This window comes from Myotis davidii, unplaced genomic scaffold (assembly GCF_000327345.1).
Source record: "Myotis davidii unplaced genomic scaffold, ASM32734v1 scaffold205, whole genome shotgun sequence".
Taxonomy (NCBI): domain Eukaryota; kingdom Metazoa; phylum Chordata; class Mammalia; order Chiroptera; family Vespertilionidae; genus Myotis; species Myotis davidii.
The window spans coordinates 4,641,180-4,667,080 of record NW_006297573.1 but is presented as its reverse complement, the minus strand read 5'-3'; the positions used below and the strand labels follow the sequence as shown (position 1 = coordinate 4,667,080).

At 42.4% G+C, this 25,901-nt stretch overlaps 1 protein-coding gene across 2 annotated transcripts in view; it reads left to right on the top strand.

The window, feature by feature from the left end:
• Positions 1-24,611, top strand: part of GRIN2B (glutamate ionotropic receptor NMDA type subunit 2B) — a 416,163-nt gene extending 391,552 nt beyond the window's left edge. For both annotated transcript variants that reach the window (XM_015570169.1, XM_015570170.1), the window contains exons 11-14: positions 12,961-13,121; positions 15,245-15,432; positions 17,819-18,057; positions 20,511-24,611. In XM_015570169.1, coding sequence (XP_015425655.1) covers positions 12,961-13,121; positions 15,245-15,432; positions 17,819-18,057; positions 20,511-22,349 — 2,427 coding nt within the window. In that variant the 3' untranslated portion in view covers positions 22,350-24,611. The remainder of the gene's footprint in view (positions 1-12,960; positions 13,122-15,244; positions 15,433-17,818; positions 18,058-20,510) is intronic.
• Positions 24,612-25,901: the final 1,290 nt, after the last annotated feature.

The window sequence follows — 25,901 nt, the reverse complement described above, 5'->3', positions numbered from 1 at the left end:
TTAAACACAATCTCTTAAACCATCTATGATCTTTTGTATCGAAATGCCTGCATAGCATTCATATCTAAGTATCATAATGTATATAGCAGGTGATGGTAACCCTAAAGAGGAATATGAATTAGTTTGGAATGATTTCCAACAGAAGGGTTAACGGTGAAAGGGCTTTTGGACTTTACACTTAGTCAACTGGAAAAATTGAGTCCCATTCCTCTACTAATAGGGTTGTTGATCTTTAACTTTTGTAGCAATCACTTTGTAATAATTATGTTAGCCTTGTAATTGGAGTCCTATTAAGGAAGACATAGGCACGTTGGACTTTCATGACCCCAAAAGGAGTTGGGGGGTGGAGGCATCTGCCTTCCCTTGCCATTGGCTCTAGTACAGTGCCTGGTGCCGAGTGGGCACTCAGAACCTATGTGGTGACCGGATGGAGGCAGAGATAGAGGGGACAGGAACAGAGAATGTCTGTTTGGGCTTGGATAGCCAATGAACTGCCCAGGCCACTGCTTCCTGCTCCATGCAGGGAAGAATTTGATCAATCAGTTTTCTCAAATTTGGTTTCATAGTCTTAGAGACACAAAATTCTTAGAAAAATGTTTGGTAAAGTTTGTTGAAGAAATGCTATGTCAATGTTAAATAAGTTTGTTTTTTCCCCCAAAGGATTTGTCAGGGCCCTCTCCTGTGAGGATCCATTGTGAGCCCCCAAAGGAGATGCAGTTTGCACAGTAGGATCCCGGAGGGTCCCTCCCAGGGGTGATATTCTGTCAGTTGGAGTGTCCCCACATAGGGCTGACTTTATTGACCAAAGCAGGAAGATCTGCTGTGCTGAAAATGGGTCACAATGTGACCGTGTATGCACATGCTGGCATTTTCATTTCTCAGGATGGAATTGACTGATCCAATTGATTGACAGGAGATCAGAACTCTGCCTGTTGTCCTGACATGCCTCTCCCTGGATCCTCACTCACCCGAGGCCCTGCCTGGCATAGACCTTTGGCCATCCAACCCCAACTCCAGCTTCATGACTCTGAAGAATATTGCCACTGTGATAGGAACCTCAGGTTATCATGCTAACAACTGCAGCACCCCTAAATTCATTGGGCCATCTTGCATATTGAAACCCTGAAAGTCACCTTCAGTATTCCCCTCAAAACTGTATATAAGCTGTTGGGGCTTGTAGTGAAGTTCTGGAATCTCAGTTTCCACAGTGAATCCATCTGTAATCTTCACTTAAAATCTTCTTTTAAGGCCTTTTCTCCTTGCTAGCACCCACAGCTTTTATAAAATATCTGTGACCATCCCTGCATTCTCACAGGTCAGTCTGTGGAGTGGAGTGGTGGCAACCACACAGCTTTGTAACAGCCTCAACTAAGGCTAGGTTGAGGGAGCACCCCCAAGGCCACCTGTAATGCACAGGATGACTTAAGGATAAAACTCAGATGCCTTAGTCCTTAAGCCTCTGTTTCATTCCATCTCCATGTTAGCATAATTATCTCCAACTCTGTCACAGTTTTTGGTGCCAAAGAAATATTCATATGCTTTGTCAAGTCCTAAATTTGACAAGCTCTTTTGGGATCTCAGATCTGATATATTTTTTGAAGGGAAAATGAAGAAAGTGCCAGGAAAGATGTCCTCAGCTGGCATGAAGACATATTAACTCCTTATTCACCAGGGATGCCAGAATAACACTAGATCTGAGAAATATTAATGCTCAACTGTGTGTTGCATGATAATGCATTAACCAATAAGGAGGGTACCTTGAATTTTTTAATATAATAAATGCATCTACATTTGTGCTATGAAATTCACTCACTCATTCATTCGTTCATATTGAGAGCTTACTAAGTGCCAGGTACTGTTCTAGGTAAAAGAGAGACAGCAGTGATCAAAATAGATAAAGATATTGTCCTTCGTATCACTTACGTTCTAAAGGAGGTGGAATGAAGAAAAGTTAGAAAGGCAATTATATACAATATTAGAAGGTGTCAACTGCTACAGAAAGAGGTAAAGCAGAGAAGGATATAGTGAGTGTTAGCAGAGGACTTGCAACTATAAATTGTGTGGTCAGCAAAGGGCTCAGTGAGAAGACCATCAAGTCTGGCTGAAGGAGTTATGGGTTTCTGGGGCTTTCCGAGTAGAGAGAAGGACAGACTAAGACAGGAGTTTGCCTGGTGTTTTCTAGGAATGAGGAGGCCAACGTGGCTACTGAGGGGCGGTGAGGGAGCGTAGTGGGAGATGAGGGGGTGGGGATAAGCTTGACCCTGCCACTTCCTCTCCTGCCTTCTTCTGAATTGGATTCTGCCAAGGCTTTCATTTTGATATCTTGTTCATATATTCCTCCCATTATATTTTTTTTCTGAAAATAGGCCAGACCCTTAGTCATTTCCCGGTGAATCTCCCTCCTCTACTCTCTCTATTCTTCAAGCCATATGCTGGAGCTGAGTACCTAAATGTTGTGATGTGCACTCCTCATCCTTCCCCAGCCTGACCATTCAGCATGCTCTATAGTATGGCTTCTCTCTATGCACCAACTGTGTCCCACATACATGTACAAACATTCTTTTCAACTTTGGTTAGGACATGGTGCTCAGGTCCTTCTGCATCTTAGCTTGTGCCAGTTTTCTTGCCCTGAGCGCCCTGCCCACACCTCTGCTCCTATAATCTCCAATCTCCATCTCTGCATCCTCCCTATAGCTTCCCTATCACCGTCCTCCCATGATAATCTCCACTCCCTCTAGACTCCCATTGCCTTTACTTTCCTTACATCCTATTTGGAACTTGGCATACTCATTTAGTCGTGGGATTTTTCTATTCTACATATGTTGGTTGAGCATCTGTTCTATGAACATAGAACTCTGTGATGTGTTTTACAGTTAAGTGTCAGGATTCTGCCTTTGAATCCTTGCTCTGCTCATTTCTAGCTGTATGGCTTTATTCATACTGCATACCTCTCTGCATCAGTTTCCTTGTCTGTTAAATGGAGTTAATAATACCTACTTAATAGGGTTAATGGGAAGATTGATGAGTTACTTAATGCGTGATACATTAACAGAGACCTGTTAACTGCTGCTGTCATTATATTATCATTGTTATTTCCAACTGAACTGTAACTTAGGGGTTATATCTGTTGCCGCATTTCACTTGAGGTATTCATTTCAAAGCTCAGTAACTTATGCATAGATTTTACCCATTAAATATATGTTGATGATGATGTTTTATGGTCAGACATAAGACTTTGCAAAAACACCTAAGACTTAAGGTACAGGTTATTTTAGTAAAGTTAATATAGGAATAAATCCACTTACTCTAGTAGCTCAGGGACCAAAGCTCAGTTAGCTAGCACAACATCCCCAATTAAAACTTTCATGAAAGTGAGTCTGACTTTCTAATCTGTTGCTGTATTCACAGCTAGGTTGTTCCATGGGTAGGATTCTGGGTGCCTACACTTGGCCCCAGGTTTTAAAATGGAGGATTTGTAATGAAATGCCATACCTTATTTCTCCTCTTAGAACATTGTTGACATTCAGTTTCAAAGTTTAAGTCACTCACCTAATAAATGATGAAGCTTTGATTTGAGCTTAGATCTTTTAAGCCCATAACTCATGTGTTTATTCACTATTTTATCATTAAATTGCCTTTTCAATTTAAGTACAGACTACTTCCTTTTAGCCATCTGTTCCAAGCATTTATGGTGATAGAACAGTGAAGAAGATCCTGCCTTCAAAAAGCCTGCTCTTGTGTCCTGGTCTGACCTGCTTCTTCCCCCTTTGGGCAAATAAGGGATTGTGATGGGAGAGGGAGGAGGCCACTTCCTCCAGCCACCTCCTCCTGTCTTCAGACATTGCTCAGAGTCTGAAGTCACACACACACATACCTACTGCATCCTAGTTAGGCTGAGGATATTGTATCGGAAGATTGAGTAGCAAACAGAATCATAATAGATGCTGTACTTACTTTGGAGTTCATGGGAAAAGCGACAAGATCTAAAGAGAGAAGAAATACAAAACATGATGCACTTTGGGGTGGGGTAGGGAACATATGACCCAGCACTCCCACTCCTGGGTATTACCTTAAAGAAGTGAAAGTTTATGTTCACACAAAACATTAAACCTGAATGTTATAGCTGCTCTATTCATATTTACCCCAAACTGAAAGTAACCTAAATGTCCTGCCAGTTAAATGGATACACAAACTGATACATTCCTACAATGGGATTTTACTACAGATACAAGCAGAGCATGGATGCATCTCAAAGGCTTTATAACTGAAAAAGGCCATCTCAAAAGGTCACATACTGCACAGTTTCATTTATATGACATTCTGGAAAAGACAAAATGGTGGGGCTAGAGAACAGCTCAGAAGTTAATGGTCAGGGCAAGGTGATTATAAAGGAGTAGCTTAAGAGAGTTTTGGGGGTGAAGGAATTGTTTTGTGTCCTGGTTGAGGTAGTGGTTACAAGAGTCCATATATGGTTAAAATTCATAGAACTGACGGGTGTGTCATATTTAATAAATACATAGGTTCAGTTGGGGAAGATAAAGTCCTGGAGATGGATGGCAGTGATGGTTGCATAATAATGTGAATGTGCTCAATGCCACAGAGATGTATACTTCAAAATCGTTAAAATGGTAAATTTTATGTTATGTTTACATTATCACAATTTAAATGAGTGAATGAACGAATAAATGAATGAATAGATAGATAGAATAACAAAATTCATAGAACTCTACATAAAAATAGTAAGTCAGCCCTAGCGGGTTTGGCTCAGTGGATAGAGCGTTGGCCTGCAGACTGAAGGGTCCCAGAGTCAGTTTCAGTCAAGGGCACATGCCAGGGGTTGCAGGCTCGATCCCTAGTAGGGGGTGTGCAGGGGGCAGCTGATCGATGATTCTCTCTCATAATTGATGTTTCTATCTCTCTTTCCCCTTCCCTTCCTCTCTGAAATCAATAAAAATATATTTAAAAAATAGTAAGTCAAATACTTAAAAAGTACTCTGAAAGCAGAGGGTACTGACAGTGATCACAGGGATAAGGGAGGGTATTGAGGAGGTAAAAAAGTGGTCCCTTCAGAGTTCTGATGTTCTGCCACCCCTCATAATTGGTAGCACAGGCCAAAAGCGGGCCTTGCATCCTAAGCCTCCCCCCTTTTTCTCTTGGGTGCCTTAGAGAATTGAGTGGCATTTGGGCATTGATTCTTTTTGTGATTCAAATGTAAAATCAGGAGTAATGGAATGAATATTTATGTGTTGGATTGTCAAGCTTTAAAGACAAAAGTCCCCCAATTCAGTGTCTCAGGCGGATGGACCCTGCAAACAGGACGTACAATATCCATCTCTGCAAGGTCACAGTGCTCGTTTGTCCTAATCTGCATGTGCTGATCAGACTCTGACTGAATGAGAAGAGCCATTTTTCAGAGAAGCTAACTACCCATGAAGGCATTTGCTCGCCCTCTTCATTGTAGTAGAGCTGCTTTCATTTGTGTGCTGTCATTCACAAGATCTAACTCCGATTGACCTGGTAAGGACCTGGTGGTCAGTACAAGACTCTGGATGCCCCCAACGTTAAGAAGAGTTTTTGTTCTGTTTTCAGAACCTGCTCTTTCTCCAGGCTCTTTCTAACACAAAATCTCAGTCTTGACAGGACCAGAATTTTTCAGTTGCTTCTGATAATGATGATGATGATGTTGACAATGACATTAATAATGATAATGGTAGTAACAACAGCTAACCTAGTATACTTTTCGTGTGCCCAGCACTGTGTTAACTCTTTGCCCAGATTAACTGGTTGAATACTATGAACCTTATTACATAGGCACTATTATTAGCCTCAATGTACAAATGTGGAAACTGGGGCAAAGAGAAGTTAAATGTGTTGCTTCAGGTCACTCAGCTCTCAAGTAGTGGGGTTAGAACTGGATCTCAGGAAGTTGTCTCCAGAGGTTCTGCTGTCTCTTATCCCTTCTAGCATGAATGCTGAACTCATTTGTACAGAATTCATCTCCCTTCATGATCCAGCCCTTCCCCCTTCTTAAGCCTCATTAGGCTCTTGCAATGACAAGCTCTCATGGTCTGTGATCATGCCCAGGCTCTCTCACTGTTCTGTCTGCACAGACTGTTGCCTCCATCTGGAAACCTCTTTGCTCCTCTTGTCTATCTGGAAAACTCTCCTTTCAAATCTTATACCCATGCTACAGCCTCTGTGACCCTGTTCCAGACAGTACCCTTTGCTCTGTGCACCCACTGCCGAATGACAGGTTGCTCCATAGCACCCATTACATCATTCGTTATGCCCTGGCCACACCAAGCTTGTCCCCTTGTCAGATTTCTGTGTTTCCTGTTCCCTGGGCTTGATACATATTCCCTGATCTTTGCATGTCTGCTTCCTTCTCATTGTTCAGCTCTCTGTACAGATGTCACCTTCTCAGAGAGGCCTTTTCAGGACAGCGAGTCTAAACTTGTTCTCTTACCAATCACACTCTATTCCATATAATAGCTGTCTCCATTTCTTCATAGCACTTCATTTTCACTACTTGAAATTATCTGTGTTCCAGTTATCTATTGCTGCACAGTAAACTACTCCAACTTGGTTGCTGAAAGCAAGAACCATTTCATTGTATTTCACAATTTTGTGGGTCAGATATGTGGGCAAAACTTGACTGAGTGATTCTTCGTTTTGTGTGGCATCAACTGAGGTCACTCAGTGTTCAGCTAGTGGCTGGGCTGGGCTGGGCCGGGCTGAAGGGTCCAAGATGGCTTCACTCTAATGTCTGGTGCCCCAGCTGGAAAGACTGTAAGGCTGGGTTCAGCTAGGACTGTAGGCAGAAGGACTTCCATGTAGTGACTCCAACATTGTGGCCTTGGGGTTGTTGAACTTCTTAGAGGGGGGATTGCTTCCCTCACAATGAGGTTCCAAGAGGTGCAGGTAGAAACTGCAAAGCTTCATGTGACCTAGTCCCAGATGTCCCAGCGTGTTATTTCTGCACATTCTGTTGGTCAAAGAAGTCACCAAGGCCAGGTCAGAATCAAGGGGAGGGTACATAGACCTCACCTCTTGATGCAAGGAGTGGCAAAGAATTTGTGGCTAACATTATTCCACTACATTAAATTTTTTTAAAAGAAGTGAAAAAATAGGCTTATCTGCCCCACTTCTTTACAATGTCAATTCTTTGAAGGCAGGATCTTAGTCTTCTGTAATACTGCATCCTCAGCACCCAGAAAAGTATCTGCACATGGTAGATGCCAACAGATACTTGCTGAATTTCTGTATAAATGAAAGAATAAATGAATAGGCAAATGAATTAATGAAAAAATAAGTGATTAAAAATTGAATAAGTATTTAGATTTCTGACACTCTGGTATGGAAATGTCTTAAAAAACAGATTCTGATTTTTTTTTCATCTTTTATCCTCAGTTCCTGATACAGTCATCTGCACTAATAGATGCTCGGTAAATATTTGCCAAATGAATTAATGCATTTTAATTATTATAGTCAAAGGAGATAAAATGACTTATTCCAAGCACATACATAGGTGTTGAATTAATAATGCCTTATACATAGGAAAGTCAATTTATATATTTATTTAATAAATAAAACTGAAATGGATCAAATTCCCACTTCCCTGACTTCTTCCCCTTTCCCTTTCTCTCTGTAACAGGCTGTGTTAGAGGCTCTCTACGGAGAAGGCAGCAGCCATAACAGAACCTTCCAGTCTGATCATCTTTGGGTGGGGGCAGGGCCCTTACTCCTGGCACCTTTCTCCTTGCATGACTTCCAAGTCTAATTCACTTTGTGGTCATTACGATGAGGCTGAGATGATGATCTGAACAGATCAGAAGGCTAGATTCTGACTCCTTGACCCTCCCAAGGAGGAGCAAGTGAGATTACAGCTCTCACAACATTCTGGCATTGTTTTGCCCTTGCACAAGTGTGTGCTTGCAGGAAGTGCTGAAAGCCATGTGTTGGATCCAGAGAGGGAGTGGGAGTTGGCATTTGATGACTTGTGGGCTAGCATTTGAGCCCACCTAGAAAAGGCTCAGCTCCTAGGGGACAAGTCCTCCTCCTTCACCACATGACCTCAGACAATTTACTTGAACTCTTCAGGGCTTCAGGTACCTTCCATTTTGTGTTTTTATTTCCCTATCTGAAGCTGGTGTGTGTGTGTGTGTGTGTGTGTGTGTGTGTGTGTGTGTGTGTGTGTTGTTTTGTTTTACAATCCTAATCTGGGCAACTCTAGAAAAAAATTCCAAGTTTAAGGAAGCCCTGTTTTGACCACAGGTAACTAGTAAGAAAGTAGTACTGTATATGAGCTTCAGTTTTATATCCCACATATGAGTGAAATCATATGGTTCCTAGTTTTTTCTGTCTGGCTTATTTCTCTTAGCATGATAGTATTTTCAAGATTCATGTTGTTGCAAATGGCACTATTTCTTCCTTTCTTATGGCTGAGTAGTATGCCATTGTATATATGTACCACATCTTTATGTTGTTCTCCATCAAAGGACACTTGGGTTGTTTCCATGTCTTGGCCACAATTGTGGTTTTCATTTGCATTTCCCTAATAGCTAGTGAAGTTGAGCATCTTTTCATATATCTGTGAATCAGTGGGAAGGGGGTGTGAGGGGGCAATAAAGGGTAAAGGGGATCAGACATATGGGACAGAAGGTGATTTGACTTTGGGTGGTGGGCACACAATGCATTATTCAGATCATGAATCATAGAAACGTACACTTATATAAGCTTTTAAAAAATATACTTTTATTGATTTCAGAGAGGAAGGGAAAGGGAGAGAGAGATTGAGACATCAATGATGGGAATCATTAATCAGCTGTCTCCTGCACACCCCTCATGGGGGATTGAGCCTGCAACCAGGCACGTGCCCTTGACTGGAATCGAACCCGGGACTCTTCAGTCCGCAGGCCAGCACTCTATCCACTGAGCCAAACCAGCTAGGGCCACTTATATAATCTTATTAACCAATGTCACCCCAATAAATGTAATAAAGTAAAATAAAGAAGAAGTACTGTATAAAATTCCCTACTTTAAAATAAGACTGGGCTTTTTAACCCAATGCTGGTCTCCTTGATGTATTAGATTTTAAAATTTTTATAAAAAATTGTTTCTTGGGGTCAAGAAGTAGATTTTAAGACTCCTGGGTCTTGACAGTACTAAATTTTTGTCTTTCCCAGGCCCCAGAGAGTATTGATTGCCTCTCAGGTTAAAGAAGTGCTACATAATGCCTCATGGCTTAGGGTGTTTTATTACACGGCACTTACTGGAAGCACCAGGTATTTGGAATATTATTTTTAAAAACCTGTTTTATTTAAACCTCACCAAGCTAGGACAAGAATTTTCAAAGGAAAAGGCCAACTCAGTTCTGCTTCTGCTTTGGCTAATTCTGGGGTGATGCACTCCCTCCCTGTTTGTCCCCAAACTGGCCTAGTTTAAAGAACAAATTAGAGAATAAGAGTTTTCAATCTTAGGGAACATTGCCTACAATAAGACAATTTTAAAGATTAGAACTTCATCCTTGTAAAAGCAGTTAATAATTTTGAGACTCCACCATGTGCCAGATACTGTATTAAGTGGTTTCCTATACATTACCTTATTATTCATGAAAAATAATACTTAGAGGAAAATGGGGCTTCGTGAATATAGTAACTTCCCCTTGTACACACAGCTGATTAGAAACAGAGCTGGGTTTCAAATCTATGTCGTCTGCCTACAAATTGTCTGCCTTCCACAGGACTTTGCCTTTGCATTCTTCCAGGGCTGACTGATTTCTCTGATTGTTTTCTTAGGGAAGGTGCTTTAACTGTAAGAGCCTTGCTATGTTCTTATTTAATTCCTTCAGTGTTTTAATTGCTTTAGTTCATTTTCAAATATTTTCTCCCAGTCACTGGCTTTTCTTTTCATGATCCTGGGTTCTTCAAAGAGAAATTCTTAATTTGATGAAAACCAGGTTATCTTTGGTGTGTGTGTGTGTGTGTGTGTGTGTGTGTGTGTATTGTGCTTATGGTATTATATTTAAAAAATCGTTGTCTAACTCAAGGTTACAAAGATTTTTCTCCTAAAAATGTTATAACTTTAGTAATTATATTTAGATATACAGCCCACTTTGAGTTAATTTCTGTATATCTTGTGAAGTATGGAATGAAGTTCCATTTTTAGCATATGGGTATCCAATTGTTCCAACACCATTTGTTAAAGATTGTCCTATCTCCACTGAATTACCTTTGCAATATACATGTGTTGGTCTATTGGTAGGCATGTGTTGGATTATTCTTTTACAGTGATCTCTTTACTATTTCTAATGTCACACTGTCAGGTACTAAAATAAGTTGTGAAGTCGGATAACATAAGTCCTCCAGCTTTGTTCTTTTTCAAAGTTCTCTTGTCTTTTGAGGTCCTTTATCATTTCTTTAGCTTTTAGTTATTCAGGCATATGGTTATAAAACAGCATCTAGAAATCTAAACACAACTTAAAATTCAAAGTTATTAAAGAGTAATTTGGAAACTTTCCATAATCCAGCTTCACCAGGAAATGAGGTACTCTAGGTACTCCAGATTCCATTTGGTTAATCAAAATTGTTCCATATACCTTTCGTGGATTGCCAATTTTAAAAAATAGAATATAAAAATTTATACCATAATTAATGTTTCAGAAGATACCTTGGGCCCTAGAGTATCTTAGTCACAGTGAGCATTGGTTGTCGGTGTCCTGGCAAAGTGGAGAATTACTGATTAAAGGGAGTTTATTTGGTTACATTGCTGCCTGCAATGGTATCTATTCTACTTGTGACTTGGAGGAAACCTTTTTTCAGATATCTGAAGTGTTATAATTGAGAGTGATGTGCATAGCATTTTAGTATCTGTCTCTTTCAATAAAGAACATACTTGTTCTCTTTAAATTTGCTATCTGCTGAAGACAGTGAGTTGTAGTATTAATTGATCCCTGGTAATGTTAGCTACCACTGCCACAGTGTGACAGTTGGCAAACTACTTGTTCTCTGGGCCTCAGTTTCTTCATTTGTAAAATAAAAGGTTTGAATTAGCTAACCTCGAGTGGCTCATCCAACTCCAATAATTCTTTGACTTTTTTGTAGTAACTTCATTGACTTAAAAAATCACAATCCTTTTCAAAATAATTAAACAAAAACTTTTAATGGCAGAAAGCACTGTGGTAAGTCAGACCGGGAGCTTTTTAAGTCAGAAAGTAGTGATATTTGATATATTACAGATAGCCTAATACCACTGCATGATTCTACTTTTAACTATGGCCAACTCTGAGAAAGTAAGATGGCATTTATGGTTCCTGGTACTGTGTCCTGTTGTGGTCCTTGAAACCCATATTCTGAGATGCTCTTTAGCTTCTCAGATTAAGGAAAGGAGAAAGAATGGCTCTAAGAGAATGGCCCTAAGAGAATGACTCTAAGCCCACGCTACTCCAAAGGTTCAGTGTACTCCTTAATTGGCAGGTTAGATTTTCAAATGTATCTCCCAAGTACATGGCATAGTATTGAAACCAAGAAGACTTTAAAAAATATCTACATCATTTCCTATGCCAAAGCATAACAGAGCTACTCTTGTCATATCCTATCTGTTCATTGCTATATAGGATGGCCCCCAAAAATGTATGTACACACTTTGAATAATTATAAAGGCAATGTTTATTAAAATACATTTCATTTTCAAAATTGAACTATCAGCTGTTAAAGTGTGTATCATTTTTGGGACATGCTGTACTAATAGAATGAGAAGCTCCAAGAGCATTAAGTTTGCTAGAGAATACAGAATATAACTATGAATTAAAATACCAGTAATAAAAGGAACACTTACTGAGCCTATTTCTTGTGCACTTATTGGATGCAAGGTGCTGTATGAAGAATTTATTATACTTTATATCATTTAATCCTCCCAACAATCTCAAAAACTCAGAGTTCATGTTCCTTGCACAAGGTCACACAGTAGTAAGTGGCTAAGTTGATCATCAATCTATATCTGCATCAGTCATGGAGCTTAAATTCTTAGTGACTACATCAGAAACTATCTCTCATAACTTAACCAGCTCATTTAGAGAGTAATAGAATGAATTAGAATGATCTTCTAAACAAAGAACACCAAGGACTGATGGTTTGCTATGGGGTAGGCTTAATGGAAGAAAGAACTCATACAAGGTTTCCTGAGAAATTGCTTTGAGTTATATTTTGAGACGAAGAATATGAGTTGACCTACAGAGAGAGGTGAGTTCATGCTTAGGGGACCTACTATAAAGATACAAATGAACAAATGATATGTTTAGGGAGCAACACACAGACTCAGTCATTGCAGGGCAAGAGCCAGAAATAAAACTGTTGTCATGGAGTGAAAATCCAAGGGATTTCGCTTTATTATGGTAGGCACTAGCGAGCCACTCTCAGTTCTTAAGCAAGGGAGGATACCTAATTAAAACTGTATTTGATTTTAAAATATATCCTACAACTTATGTAGGATGAATGTGAGCTTTAAATGCATCAGGGAAGGTCAAGAGAAAACTCCTTAGTAAAATGTATTTGATACCCAGCAAATTATTTTCAGGAATACTATGCAGCTTGCCTCATCAAGGTCCTATGGCCATAATAGTGCAGGGACAATATATTTAGCCCCCAAATAAGAGGCCTGGAAGCAGATTTTACACAATGTTCAGAAATAAAGGTGATTAGTGTGCCACTGCTTGTTTCCATTGTCACTGGTATTGTGCAGTATGCATAAAAGGAGCACACAGGGGTTATAGATTAGTCAGGCAAATAATTCTCAAATTGAGTTGAATTGAAGTCCACTTTTGGGTGACTCCTGGGTGAGGGCTAATGTATTTGGTGAACTATAGTTGGGTCTGTTCCATTATAAATCCACTAATACTAACAATATTTCTTCACACTTTCTGAAGCATTTTCTTTCTCTTTCTCTCCCTTTCTATCTCTCCAGTTCCAGAGACCTAATGACTTCTCACCCCCTTTTCGCTTCGGGACGGTACCCAATGGCAGCACAGAGAGGAATATTCGCAATAACTACGCAGAAATGCATGCCTACATGGGAAAGTTCAACCAGAGGGATGTGGATGATGCGTTGCTCTCCCTGAAAACAGGGTAAGAACTGCTTCCAAGCTCAGAGTCTGTGGTATGTTTCTCACATTATTAAACGTACATTGAATCAGATGTATTATGTTGGGGTGCTACACAAAGTTACAGCAGGGAATACTTCACTTGCTCTTCATGGATTTCCAAGTTAAATTTGACAATATAATTCAGGCCAGTGCACAAGGATTCCTATGCTATTTTTGCTTCTATGTGTATGTTTTACAATTTGCATCAGTGTAACCATGAAACAAGAATTTGAATAAATATAAAAGTAGAAGCGAAGAGTAAATGATAAGGTTAATATGTTATACATCATATAAAGATCTGTTGAACAAGAGGTGAAAATGATGGTTCTAGTATCTCATAGACAAGGGAGAAATAAAACAAAAAGGGTAAACATTTTTAGACAACAAACAATAAGAATATGTTGACTGATCTCTCATTCTGTTTTTGTTGTTGTTATTCTTTGATCCAGCCCTATACTCTAGGAAATATTTGTTCATTAAAAGGAGCTCATGATCTGCAAATGTGTTAGCTTGCATAATCCCAGCCACATTTATCTCTTTATTCATTTGGCCTCCTGAAACCACAGCTGTCGAATAAGACAGACAGTTGAGCATTATAGATGTTGGGGTTTGGGGGATCAAGGGGTCCTGTAGCTAATTTCCTGTATTGTATGATAAATAGCAATAGCTGGACCTTCTGGTGGCTTCAGTTCTGGAAGAGCCACCAGATGCATGGTTACCTAAATACTGTTATTTAAGTATTTTGGTATGTTATAATATGACTCTCTCTTTTTTAAAATTTATCTTTATTGTTGAAAATAACACAAATGTATCCTTTTCCCCCCATTAACCCTTTCTAGCCCACCCTCACCTACCCCCTGCCCTAGGCCTTCACCACACTATTGTCTGTGTCCATAGGTTATGCATATATGCATGTAAGTTCTTTGGTTAAGCTCTTCCCACCCACTTATCCCCACCTTCAAATGACTCTATCTTATCACCATAAAGTCACAGCAGATTTTAGAAGATGGGATTTGAGCTTGGGGATAGGACTGGGTTGATTGGTCTGGCCCTTGGTACACCACAGTTATTAATCATATCAAAGCTTTATATAGGGTCCTCATGGGCCTTTTTAAATATGATGCAAGGCTTATCACACCAGAAAGGGCTTATTTTTTCCTGAGGGGTAATAAAGCTAGCTTTACTTACATAAGTAAAGGATAATGGATGCTTTTCTTGACGACCTCTCTATTATCCATATGGTTATGTCTGAATTTCTTCCTCTACCTTTTATGTGCTTGAATGTTGCTTTCAAATATTGATTTATGCCTTCCCACTCTTACTCCTAGTCTACTCACTTCCCTACATATTCCCTTCTTGCAAAATACAATATGAAGGGGTAGGTAAAAGTAGGTTTATAGTTATGAGTATACAAAATACAGAGTTTATTCTTGTATTATTTACCATACAAACAACTGCAAACCTACTTTTTTTTCCGCCCTGTAAAAGGAGGTTCTTATATATGCTTAGGAATTTGAGAGATCTGAGTTCTCTATGTTGCAATCTCTTGTTAGTTTCACACATTTGCTCTTAATACAAGCCTGTGCTGCCACCACCCCAACTATTCCTTTTTCCTTGTGCAGCAAAGCAGAATATTGAGACCTTTCTGACCACAAAAATAGCACTGCACATCTATTGAAATACATACACCTACACTTATCCCCACTCTGGACTGTAATGAACTGGAAAATGAAAAATGTTATATAAATCTAACCCATGCTATTTGTTGTTATCATTGTGATGGTTACTTTTCATTATTTCTGTTATTATTTTTATTGATTCCTTTTTACTTCCTCTCCCTTTCAGACCCAGCTTATGAGTTGGCTTCAGGCCAAACTTACAGTCTCATCATTCCCAGTAGGAGGGAAAGAACTCCTCCTTCAATTTGAAATCACATAAAGAATAACCTGGGGTAGATTCTGGCTGAGTTCCAACTTAAGCCTTTCTTTGAACCAATTCTCCCCACAGTTTTCTGGAACCCTACTGCTTCATGTTAATGTCCCCATAGGTAGTTCTGTACTAAAATTCCTCCACTGTATTGGGTGTCTTTGTTTCTTTCTTGCACAGGAAACTGGATGCCTTCATCTATGATGCAGCAGTGCTCAACTACATGGCAGGCAGAGACGAAGGCTGCAAGCTGGTGACCATTGGCAGCGGGAAGGTCTTTGCTTCCACTGGATATGGCATTGCCATCCAAAAAGATTCTGGGTGGAAACGCCAGGTGGACCTTGCTATCCTGCAACTCTTTGGAGATGGTAAGTTAACAAAAGGAAAGTGCCTTCTTAGCCTCTTCTGATGACCAGTCCAAAACATCAACCCGATTTCTCCATTCTGCTAATCCCTGCATCTCCAGGAAAGCATGTCACAATACACTATGAGGTTTGGGGGTTTGCATTAGTTTCCTAAGGCTGCCATAACAAAGAACCACAGAGTGGCTTAAACGACAGAAATATATTGACCTACAGTGCTGGAGGCCAGAAGTTCAGGATAAAAGTGTCCGTTGGTTTGTCCCTTCTGAGGGCTGCCAGGGAGAATTATTGCATTTCTGCTGTCAAGTTCCGGTGGCTTTTCCCTTTGTGTATGTTTTTTCCTTTACATGCATGTGTCCAATTTCCCCCTTTTTTCAGAGCATTAGTTACATTAGATTAGGGGTCCACTCTATTCCAGAATGACCTCATTTTAACTAATTACATCTGCAATGACCCTGTTTCCAAATGAAGTTCACATCCCAAGGTACTAGGGTTAGGTCTTCAACATGTGAATTCAGGAGACACAATTCAAACTATGACAGGGTGAAAGACAGGACATAAGATTAAAGTAGTTAATCAAGGAGGTATGTTTCGGAATTGCAGGCTATGATCAAACCTCCAAGGAGTAAGAGAGGCTGATATATGATGTTCCAAACAATTATCTCACATGTGGGCAAAGTGGATAGAACTTTGGAAAGTCTCTGCTCTGTGTGTATCCAGAGAAAGGGTAGAGAAATCAACTTGTGTCCATCTACTCATTCTTCCCTTTCTCCCATCATGTTCTTTCAGCTGGAAGAGGTAGGAGGCAGACACCATAAGGTATTCCCCAGTGCCATTCCGGCAGCAGCCAACTTGCTTTGAAAAAAATTGCATCTCCTATTTCATTATAGCATGTTTTCTGCATCCCTTTTCACTTTATTGTCCAAAGTACCTCCTCCTCCTGTTGGTCTCAGAGAAGCTAATCCAGTTATGGTTGAGCAACTTGACTCTACTTGGCCCCACGGGCCATCAGCAAAGCAGTTCTCTAAATTATGTCTGCAGAATCGTTGGTGTTAGGGATGAGATAAGAGGCAGAAGAGCACAGCTGGATTTTCAGACTCAGGTGCAGTGGTTGCTCCACTAGTCAGGAGAATCACAGTTTGGTCAAAGAATGAATATAAGATGATTTGATTGATGTTGGAAAGAGGAGGGATTACAACTGGGCTGTTAACTGGACATTTTGGTGTGAGAGCTTCTATGATTTTAGTAATAACAGAGATCTACCTCTGAGGAAGAACAGCAATAAATCTGATATGAAAAAGTGACTAAAGCTCTAGTCAGATTGCACAAAGTTCAGATTTTTAGCCAAACCAGAACTATTGGAACAGGCAATTCCTTTCATGAGATTTTCAGAATGTTGCTCATCTAGAATTAGATGCATTCCAGGGCACGTAGTTTCTTTCATTTCCCTTTTGTTTAGGTTCTCTACATTTCTGAGTCCTAGTATGTAGTGAAATGGATAAAGATTATTGAAACCTGACATGAATTGAGTCCATCAAAGCTCCTTTAAGCAGTGTTAAAAGGAGGCAGGTCTGAATTTGGTGGTCTCATTTTATTCAAGCTCACTTCCCTTTACTCTTAATGTTTGTATTTTCCTTGGCAACAAAAGACCAGTAAGTCTGAAGGTCCCTGGGGAATCAGTCAATCTCTCTGCTAATCTCTGTCTTTCCTCTCTTAACGCAATTGCTTTGCACATTTGTTTAAGAGCAATTTTCTGAATCACTTGTTTGATGATGTTATTCCTCACTGTCTACAAAATAAAGTGCCAGATGCTTAGTCTGATGCACAAGCCCTCAGCAATCCTGCACCAACCTTTTTTATTCAGCTTTCTTTGCCTACTTGTACTCTGTTTGAACTGTTCTGCATGCCTTTCCCTAAACAAGCCTTCAATTTTCCACCTTCCTTCCATTGATCCTGCTATTTTTGCTGCCTGGAGTGCATTTTCATACAATATACATTAAAATACACCCACTCACCATGCCCACCTCCAAGTCTTATCTCTCTCATGAACACCTACTGGCCACTCACCCACAAAATTACTTGCACTAATTTGAACTCTTGTTACTTGCATATAGTTTGTCATATTGATTATGTATATACTAATTTACACTGGATAGATAATGGAGAGCAGTTAATGTCTCATATCTTTGTATTTTCTACGGTACCTTTATTAAGTTTTCATTGAATATAATAGTATTAATAAAATTACTATTAACTATTAATTTTTTTATGTCTCCCTGTCTCTTTCTCTCTCATGTTTTTCTCTCTCTCTCTTCCCCAACACCCCTCTTTCTTCCTTGTTTTTACTCTTCTGCTCTTTTCTCTTTACCTATTCTTCCTGTCCTGTTTCCAGGGGAGATGGAGGAGCTGGAAGCTCTCTGGCTCACTGGCATTTGCCACAATGAGAAGAACGAGGTCATGAGCAGCCAGTTGGACATTGATAACATGGCAGGAGTCTTCTACATGTTGGGAGCAGCCATGGCTCTCAGCCTTATCACCTTCATCTGTGAACACCTTTTCTATTGGCAGTTCCGGCACTGCTTTATGGGTGTCTGTTCCGGCAAGCCTGGCATGGTCTTCTCCATCAGCAGAGTAAGTGGGCTGATTTAGGTGCCTGGAGCCTATAAAAGACAGCTTAGTTTAGCATTGTGCAAAGCCAAGAGACCCAGGAGGGCACTGACTGTGCTGTTGAAGCAAGAAACCACATCATGTATGTTTCCCCAGTGGGGTTGCATGACATAATTTCCGGGGGCTTAAAAAACAGGTGCTGCCCTAGCCAGCTTGGTTCAGAGGATAGAGCATCAGCCTGCGGACTGAAGGGTCCCAGGTTCGATTCCGGCCAAGGGCACATGCCTGGGTTGCGGGCTTGATCCTCAGTGGGGGGCGTGCAGGAGGCAGCTGATCAATGATTCTCTCTCATCATGGATGTTCCTCTCTCTCTCTCTCTCTCTCTCTCTCTCTCTTTCCTTCTCCCTTTCTTTCTGAAATCAATAATTTTTTTTTTTAAAAAAAAGAAAAAAAAACAGGTGCTGCTACTTTTTTTCCTTTAAGAAACAGCTTTCTGTGTAGGGTTTGGACATTTGGTTTTCAATGAGAACTGGCAGATCTATCAGAATAAAAAAGTTGGCCTTTTACCAAATGCCTTTCATCACCATTAGTTAATTCTGTATAGGCTGCCATAATAATTTAATCCTTTTTAAAAAATGATATTCCTATTCAGATAGAGAAATGTAATATGCCTCTCTTATTCTAACATACAAACGTATATTATTGTTTTATTGTTCCCCTCTGTGTTTTAACTATGTGTGAGTTATGGGGACTTAAAGAACTTAACCTTCAGAAATAAGTCCTGACCCATAAGAAATTTATATTCCAGAAATGTCCTTAATTGGAGCAAAGTATAACTCTGAAGTTGCTCTTTATTTAAACTTCTATGTTTCTAGTCCAAACTAAGGATTTATAACATTTTTAATATGAACATGTCACAAGGAAGAGTAAGAAAAAAGGAGGAGGAAAGTGGACTTCTCATTAAATTGTTCCATCTTTTGATCATTTTCCTGTAGTATTTCACTGATAGAGAACAATTTCCTCTTGGCTATTAGTTGATTCAGGCTATTCAGTAACATTGGACCAGGATGACAGAACTTGTGGCCCATGAGTCATGTTGATTCCTTGTGTGGCCCTTCCCTAAGGTCCTAGATAGGGTGATGGCAGAAACAATCAGAGCTGGTGACCTGGAATAGAAACCCCATTCATAGCCCTTCTACATAATCAATGCCTCTGTCCAGGAAAAAAGCTTGGCATTTTCTCCTGGCCATGATTAAAAATGGTTAGAAGGAGACCTGACAAAGAAAGTAGAGTAACCTTACCTTGATCTATGTTGCTGTGTCCTCTGGGACAGTGAGGCTCAGCTCATCTAAACCTTTCTTCTTTGCTATTTAGTTATCATCCTCCTTCCTAACCTCCTCTTCTCCCATCTCCATCCATTGGGACAACTTCCCTTTTCAAATTATCCCCCTTCTTTTAAAGACACAATTCAAACAACCTCCTCTTCAAATACATTCTCTTGCCAGGGAGAAAAGTTCCAAATTTGTCCACCTTTCAAGGCAGGGAGCAAGATATTAGCAGGAAGTTGGCCTGACTTTTAGACTTGAACCCAACCCATTCCTTCTCCTGGGTAGTGGTGTTTAAGGTCCTGCATACAGGGAGTTCTCAATCAATACTAATTTGCTGAGATATTAATTATTTATAAGATTAAATGAAAAAGTATAAGAAGAAAAGCAGGAGCTAAAGAGAGAACAAATAAAAGAATTCAACAAGAAAATTATTTATTCCTATTTAGTAGTAGATCTCTGTCCCAATTCTTCCCTCTCACGGTGTGGGATGCAGCAGGAGAAAAATCTGTCTTTGACCCAAGGGCTGCCTAATTCTCTCTTTGAATTTAGTTCATGCTTGGCTCAAGAAGAGAACTGCTTAGCTGTTATTTGGTGATCAAAATTCTAAAAGCTGCTCAAAATTTGTCAGAGCTGGAAAAGAAAGGCAATTGTGAGCTACAGAGCTCCCCTGTGCTTTCCTGCCAGCCAGTGTGGCCAGCCAGAGCAGAGCAGGCTCAACATCTGTGGAGCGTTGCTACTGATTTCCAGAAGGCTTGACAATATGTTCTGCTATTGACCAATACCATGTATCAACTTTAAGATGTGAACCCTGGGCATAAAATGGAACATCAGTGCAAGTCACTGAGGGAGTCAGGGCAAGAATGTCTTGTGATTTTATCCTATTTGCTCAAGTCACTTGTAGTCGTGCACCCTCTCAGATAGCCAGCTAGGCCACGAGCTTAGCTCCTAATATGCTACTTCTAAATGCAGGGAGATAAATCATGCAAGCTTCTAGCCACATCTTTTTACGACTATATAAGGCTATCCGTTTCATATTTTACCTGACTTTTCTTATCATTAGGCAATTAGTAGTGGGGGCGGGAGGATTCTTTACAGTCATGTTTTACCCTCACTGGAGACCTAATCCTTCCCATGCTGACTGTTCTGCAGGGTATCTACAGCTGCATCCATGGAGTGGCTATCGAGGAGCGTCAATCCGTGATGAATTCCCCGACCGCGACCATGAATAACACCCACTCCAACATCCTGCGCCTGCTTCGCACGGCCAAGAACATGGCCAACCTGTCCGGGGTGAACGGCTCACCGCAGAGCGCCCTGGACTTCATCCGCCGCGAGTCCTCCGTCTACGACATCTCCGAGCACCGCCGCAGCTTCACGCATTCCGACTGCAAGTCCTACAACAACCCGCCCTGCGAGGAGAACCTCTTCAGCGACTACATCAGCGAGGTGGAGAGGACTTTCGGCAACCTGCAGCTGAAGGACAGCAACGTGTACCAAGACCACTACCACCACCACCACCGGCCCCACAGCATCGGCAGCACCAGCTCCATCGATGGGCTCTACGACTGTGACAACCCGCCCTTCACCGCTCAGCCGCGCTCCATCAGCAAGAAGCCCCTGGACATCGGCCTCCCCTCCTCCAAGCACAGCCAGCTCAGTGACCTGTATGGCAAGTTCTCCTTCAAGGGTGACCGCTACGGTGGCCATGACGACCTGATCCGCTCCGACGTGTCCGACATCTCCACCCACACCGTCACCTATGGCAACATCGAGGGCAACGCGGCCAAGAGGCGCAAGCAGCAGTACAAGGACAGCCTGAAGAAGCGGCCGGCCTCGGCCAAGTCCCGCCGGGAGTTCGACGAGATCGAGCTGGCCTACCGCCGCCGGCCGCCCCGCTCCCCGGACCACAAGCGCTACTTCAGGGACAAGGAAGGGCTACGGGACTTCTACCTGGACCAGTTCCGCCCCAAGGAGAACTCGCCCCACTGGGAGCACGTGGACCTGACCGACATCTACAAGGAGCGGAGCGACTCGGTCAGCGGAGGCGGGCCCTGTACCAACAGGTCTCACCTCAAACACGGGGCCGGGGACAAACATGGCGTAGTCGGCGGGGTCCCGGCGCCTTGGGAGAAGAACCTGACCAACGTGGAGTGGGAGGACCGCTCCGGGGGCAACTTCTGCCGCAGCTGCCCCTCGAAGCTGCACAACTACTCCTCGTCGGTGGGAGGGCAGAACTCGGGGCGGCAGGCGTGCATCCGCTGCGAGGCCTGCAAGAAAGCGGGCAACCTGTATGACATCAGCGAGGACAACTCCCTGCAGGAGCTGGACCAGCCGGCGGCCCCGGTGGCCGTGACGTCCAACGCCTCCACCACCAAGTACCCCCAGAGCCCCACCAACTCCAAGGCCCAGAAGAAGAACCGGAACAAGCTCCGCCGGCAGCACTCCTACGACACCTTTGTGGATCTGCAGAAGGAAGAAGCCGCCTTGGCCCCGCGCAGTGTGAGCCTGAAAGACAAGGGCCGGTTCGTGGATGGGAGTCCCTACGCCCACATGTTTGAGATGCCAGCTGGCGAGAGCACCTTTGCCAACAACAAGTCCTCAGTGCCCACTGCCGGACACCACCACAACAACCCCGGCGGCGGCTACATGCTCAGCAAGTCGCTCTACCCTGACCGGGTCACGCAAAACCCTTTCATCCCCACTTTTGGGGACGACCAGTGCTTGCTCCATGGCAGCAAATCCTACTTCTTCAGGCAGCCCTCGGTGCCAGGGGCGCCAAAAGCCAGGCCGGACTTCCGCGCCCTTGTCACCACCAAGCCAGTGGTCTCGGCCCTTCATGGGGCTGTGCCAGGCCGTTTCCAGAAAGACATCTGTATAGGGAACCAGTCCAACCCCTGTGTGCCTAACAACAAAAACCCCAGGGCTTTCAATGGCTCCAGCAATGGTCATGTTTATGAGAAACTTTCTAGTATTGAGTCTGATGTCTGAGTGAGGGAAGAGAGAGGTTAAGGTGGGTATGGGAGGGTTGGGCTGTGGGCCTGCGGTGGTGGGCATGTCACGGAGGGTGACGGGGGTGAACTTGGTTCCCATTTGCTCCTTTCTTGTTTTAATTTATTTATGGGATCCTGGAGTTCTGATTTTTCGGAGGGCAACCCTGGTGACCAGCACCATCTCACCTCCCTTTCCAGTTCGCTCCTCCTTTCCCCATCTGTCAGTCATTCCCGTTCCCAAGAGAGGATGCAGTGGGTTCGCTCAGCAAGGGAGGCCAAAGTGGAGAAAGGAAGTGGCTGCTTGTGAGCTTCCTCCTAGCATGGAAGGACTCTGTCACCCACTTCGAGTGAAGCAAGGAGAAGCAAAAGGAGGCCACGGGAGCACAGGATAGCTCTTCCCAAACTGGTCTTTATGTTTAGATGAGGCAGCAAAAGCATTCAAATAAGACCATTTAGCATACTTGCCTGTGAATGAAGAGAGGCTTTTGCTAAATTCTTGTGGCTTTGATGGCATCTGTTTAGGGATCATGTGCCAAACAGAGGCGGGGAGGCCATGTGTGTTGGTATATAAGCCAAAATGTTTGCTTCAATTCCATGAGACTCATTAGTGGTGAACAAAGGTCATTGGTGGATGATGGAAAGTACATCATAGCAATCTTTCATGGTGCCTTAGAGGCAAGAGAGGGTGGACTGACTGTGTGTGCATGTGTGTGCAAATACACTTGCACATATGTGATGTGTACACACACAGAGTCAGGGGCCTATAAATGTAGAGAAGGCAACCAAGCCTCATGTTTCTTTCAATATTTCTCAGCAGTGTGCTTGTTTTGGCTTATATACAAACAGAGATGGTCATATGTTACCTGAATGTTGGCTGTCTCATCCCTTCACCCTTCCTGAATGAAGAGAATGGAAGTTCTTGTCAGAGAAGATCCTGTGGTCTAGACAAAAAGGTGGTAAACAATCCTACAAGAACAAGGTACAAAAGTGATTTCTCCAGCTGCCAATACTTTCAACTGGTTTTGGCCAAGAACTTTCCAGGAAGGCTAAAGGGAAGTAGAAGTAGCCATGATCCTCTAGAGAGCAAAAGATTCTATAAAGCTCTCTTGAGCTTTAGACCCTCAGCTGGTCAGGGTTTGGGGAGGAGCTAAGTAAGGCTTTGGAAAATAGGGGAGTAGTTTGTGGTAGGGTAAGTGAGAGAGGGGGATGTTTTCAATGCTTTGATCCCTTCTTACTTAACCTGGAGCTAGGAGAGCAGGCTTGTTCCCTCAGAATCGATCACAACTGGTAGGTAATAGGTAAGAGGCATGAGCTCGCTCATGAGTATAGCTCAGGAGGCATGGAGGGAAGGAAAGAGATTTGGAAGTGGGGAGGAGAGGGATATACCCCTACTAGCCATTGGGTCTGGCTCCCTGAGAATGTGACATTGATCCCAATGTGAACACTCTCGGTAGAAGCCCTTCCACCTTCTTGCAACACCTCCTTTCTCTCCCAGAGTATACCATGCAAGAATAAAATATATACATGTAGAAAAATTCCAAGAATGAGGGTACTGGCAGATGTGATGCCCCTTTCACTGAAAGTCGGAAACTTGAGAAGGGAAATGAATATATGTCACTGCCGGTCCTAAAACTTTGGGTCGGTTCCGCTGTCCTGCCACCTTCCCCTTACACAGGTGGCAGCCACAGAGCCCGAGTCTGTTTGGAAGCTTGACTGCAGGACCTCCATGTTGCACACAGGACACACAAACCAGAAAGGTGCTCATCCTCCTCTGGAAGGAAGCTGCCATGTCTCTTCAAGTCACACCCTCCAGGGCTGCTCTTTGCCTTCTGTTTGCCCTGACTCACCACCCTTCCTCATTCCCCACCCTTGACTGCTATCCCCACCCTCCTCCTTGATTTTTTACCTCAGTATCTTTCATTTTAAAGCCAACTGAAGGCCTTGTAAAGCTTTGTTTTCTTTCTAAAATGAACCTGGGGGCAAGGGGCTGAACCTCTCACAAATTTGGAGAGAGGAGCACGGAGTGCTTTACTTTAGATTCAAGGAAAGACTTTGAGAGAGAGGACAGAGGGTGTGAGACGTCTCCAGGAGGAAGAAGGAGAAGGGCCATATAAACATTGCTTCACCCTGACTCTGTCCAAGGTCAGGGGCTTCTCCCTCACTCTTCCTCTTACCTCACCCCGTTCAAATAAAAAACCAAACCAACTAACCTAGCGAACAGCAATCTAGAACAAAGGGGGCTCTGTTGGTCTCCACTGGTGACAGAAATCAAGATGGTGTTTATTTCATATGTAAATATTTTGTTTTCTAATTAATTTTGTATAGATAAAGTGTTCTCTTGTGAGTATTCAGGGTGTTGGGCTGGAGGGGGTGGGGAGGGCTGGGAATGAAGGGGGGAAAGTGTTCTGTTACGGGTTTTCATTTTCCATTGGGGAGATTGTTTGTATGGCTTTTGCTTCAGGGTGTCTGGAAAAAAGTGAATGTGAGTGGAGGCCACTGTGGTGAGAAAGCCAGGGAGAGTCATTTGTGTCCATGTTTCCCCACCTCTCCGGTCTTATTGGTCTGTGAGAAGTGTTCATGCCCGTCGGCCTGGGCTTACTTAGCACAGGGTCCAGTTTGGCTCTAAGCAAACCCCAGGTCCAGCTCCTAACTTCTAGGTAGATATACTGTAGATCACCAGCATTCCATGCAAAGTCAAGCTGGTGGCACCATATTTTTCCTGCCAGTATCTAGGATAGGGAAGATACTCAAGGGGGCTTAAAGCAGAATGGAGGTCAAGTTAACCTATCATTTCTGGTGTGGCTGAGAGGTTTCAGGAAGCTCAGTCCTAAGGACTCTCCCAGCAGCCCCCTCTGATGTTTAACAACCATCTCAGTCACTGGGACTCTTCTTTCTAGTACCTGGGCACCCACACTCTCACTGTCCCCTCCCTCCCTCCATATCATACCTAGAAAATTCCCACTAGATCTACTTTTGGAAACGTGATATCTGGTTACAGGGAGGAATCACTGGGTGCCTGTCTTACAAATTCACATGCTTTTCTGAAAAGATTACCAGATATGCTCAAAACTCAGTGGCCATATCATTCTCTTAGGTTGCAGAAGTTGGTTTTAGAGGTAGAAGGCCACGTATGTAAAGGATGATGCCAACAGTGACTTTATATTTGTCTACCCTCATTTCTGCCATTGCAAGGGGGCTGTTTGCCTCAAGCCAGGTATTCTTAACCTGACCTTGGGTTACAGCCAGGCAAATTGAATTTCTTTCACTGGACTTCTGGCTTTGTGAATGACAGCAGCCTCTCTCTGTTTACCACAGGGTGAAATTTCTAAATCCATTTACCTGTGATATTACATTACTTTTTTTCCTATCTTCTATTATCAAATCTGTCAGCTGAGTCATTTTATTTTCCTTAACCCCTTCTTTGGCCTCAGTTGGTCATCTCTCTCCAACTGGATGTTTGAATTAGGACCAAATAAAATTTTCATGGCCTGCTCAAGAAAGCATAAAGAAAGGATGGTTGAGCATTGTTAAGTTCTAGGTGTTACTTCAT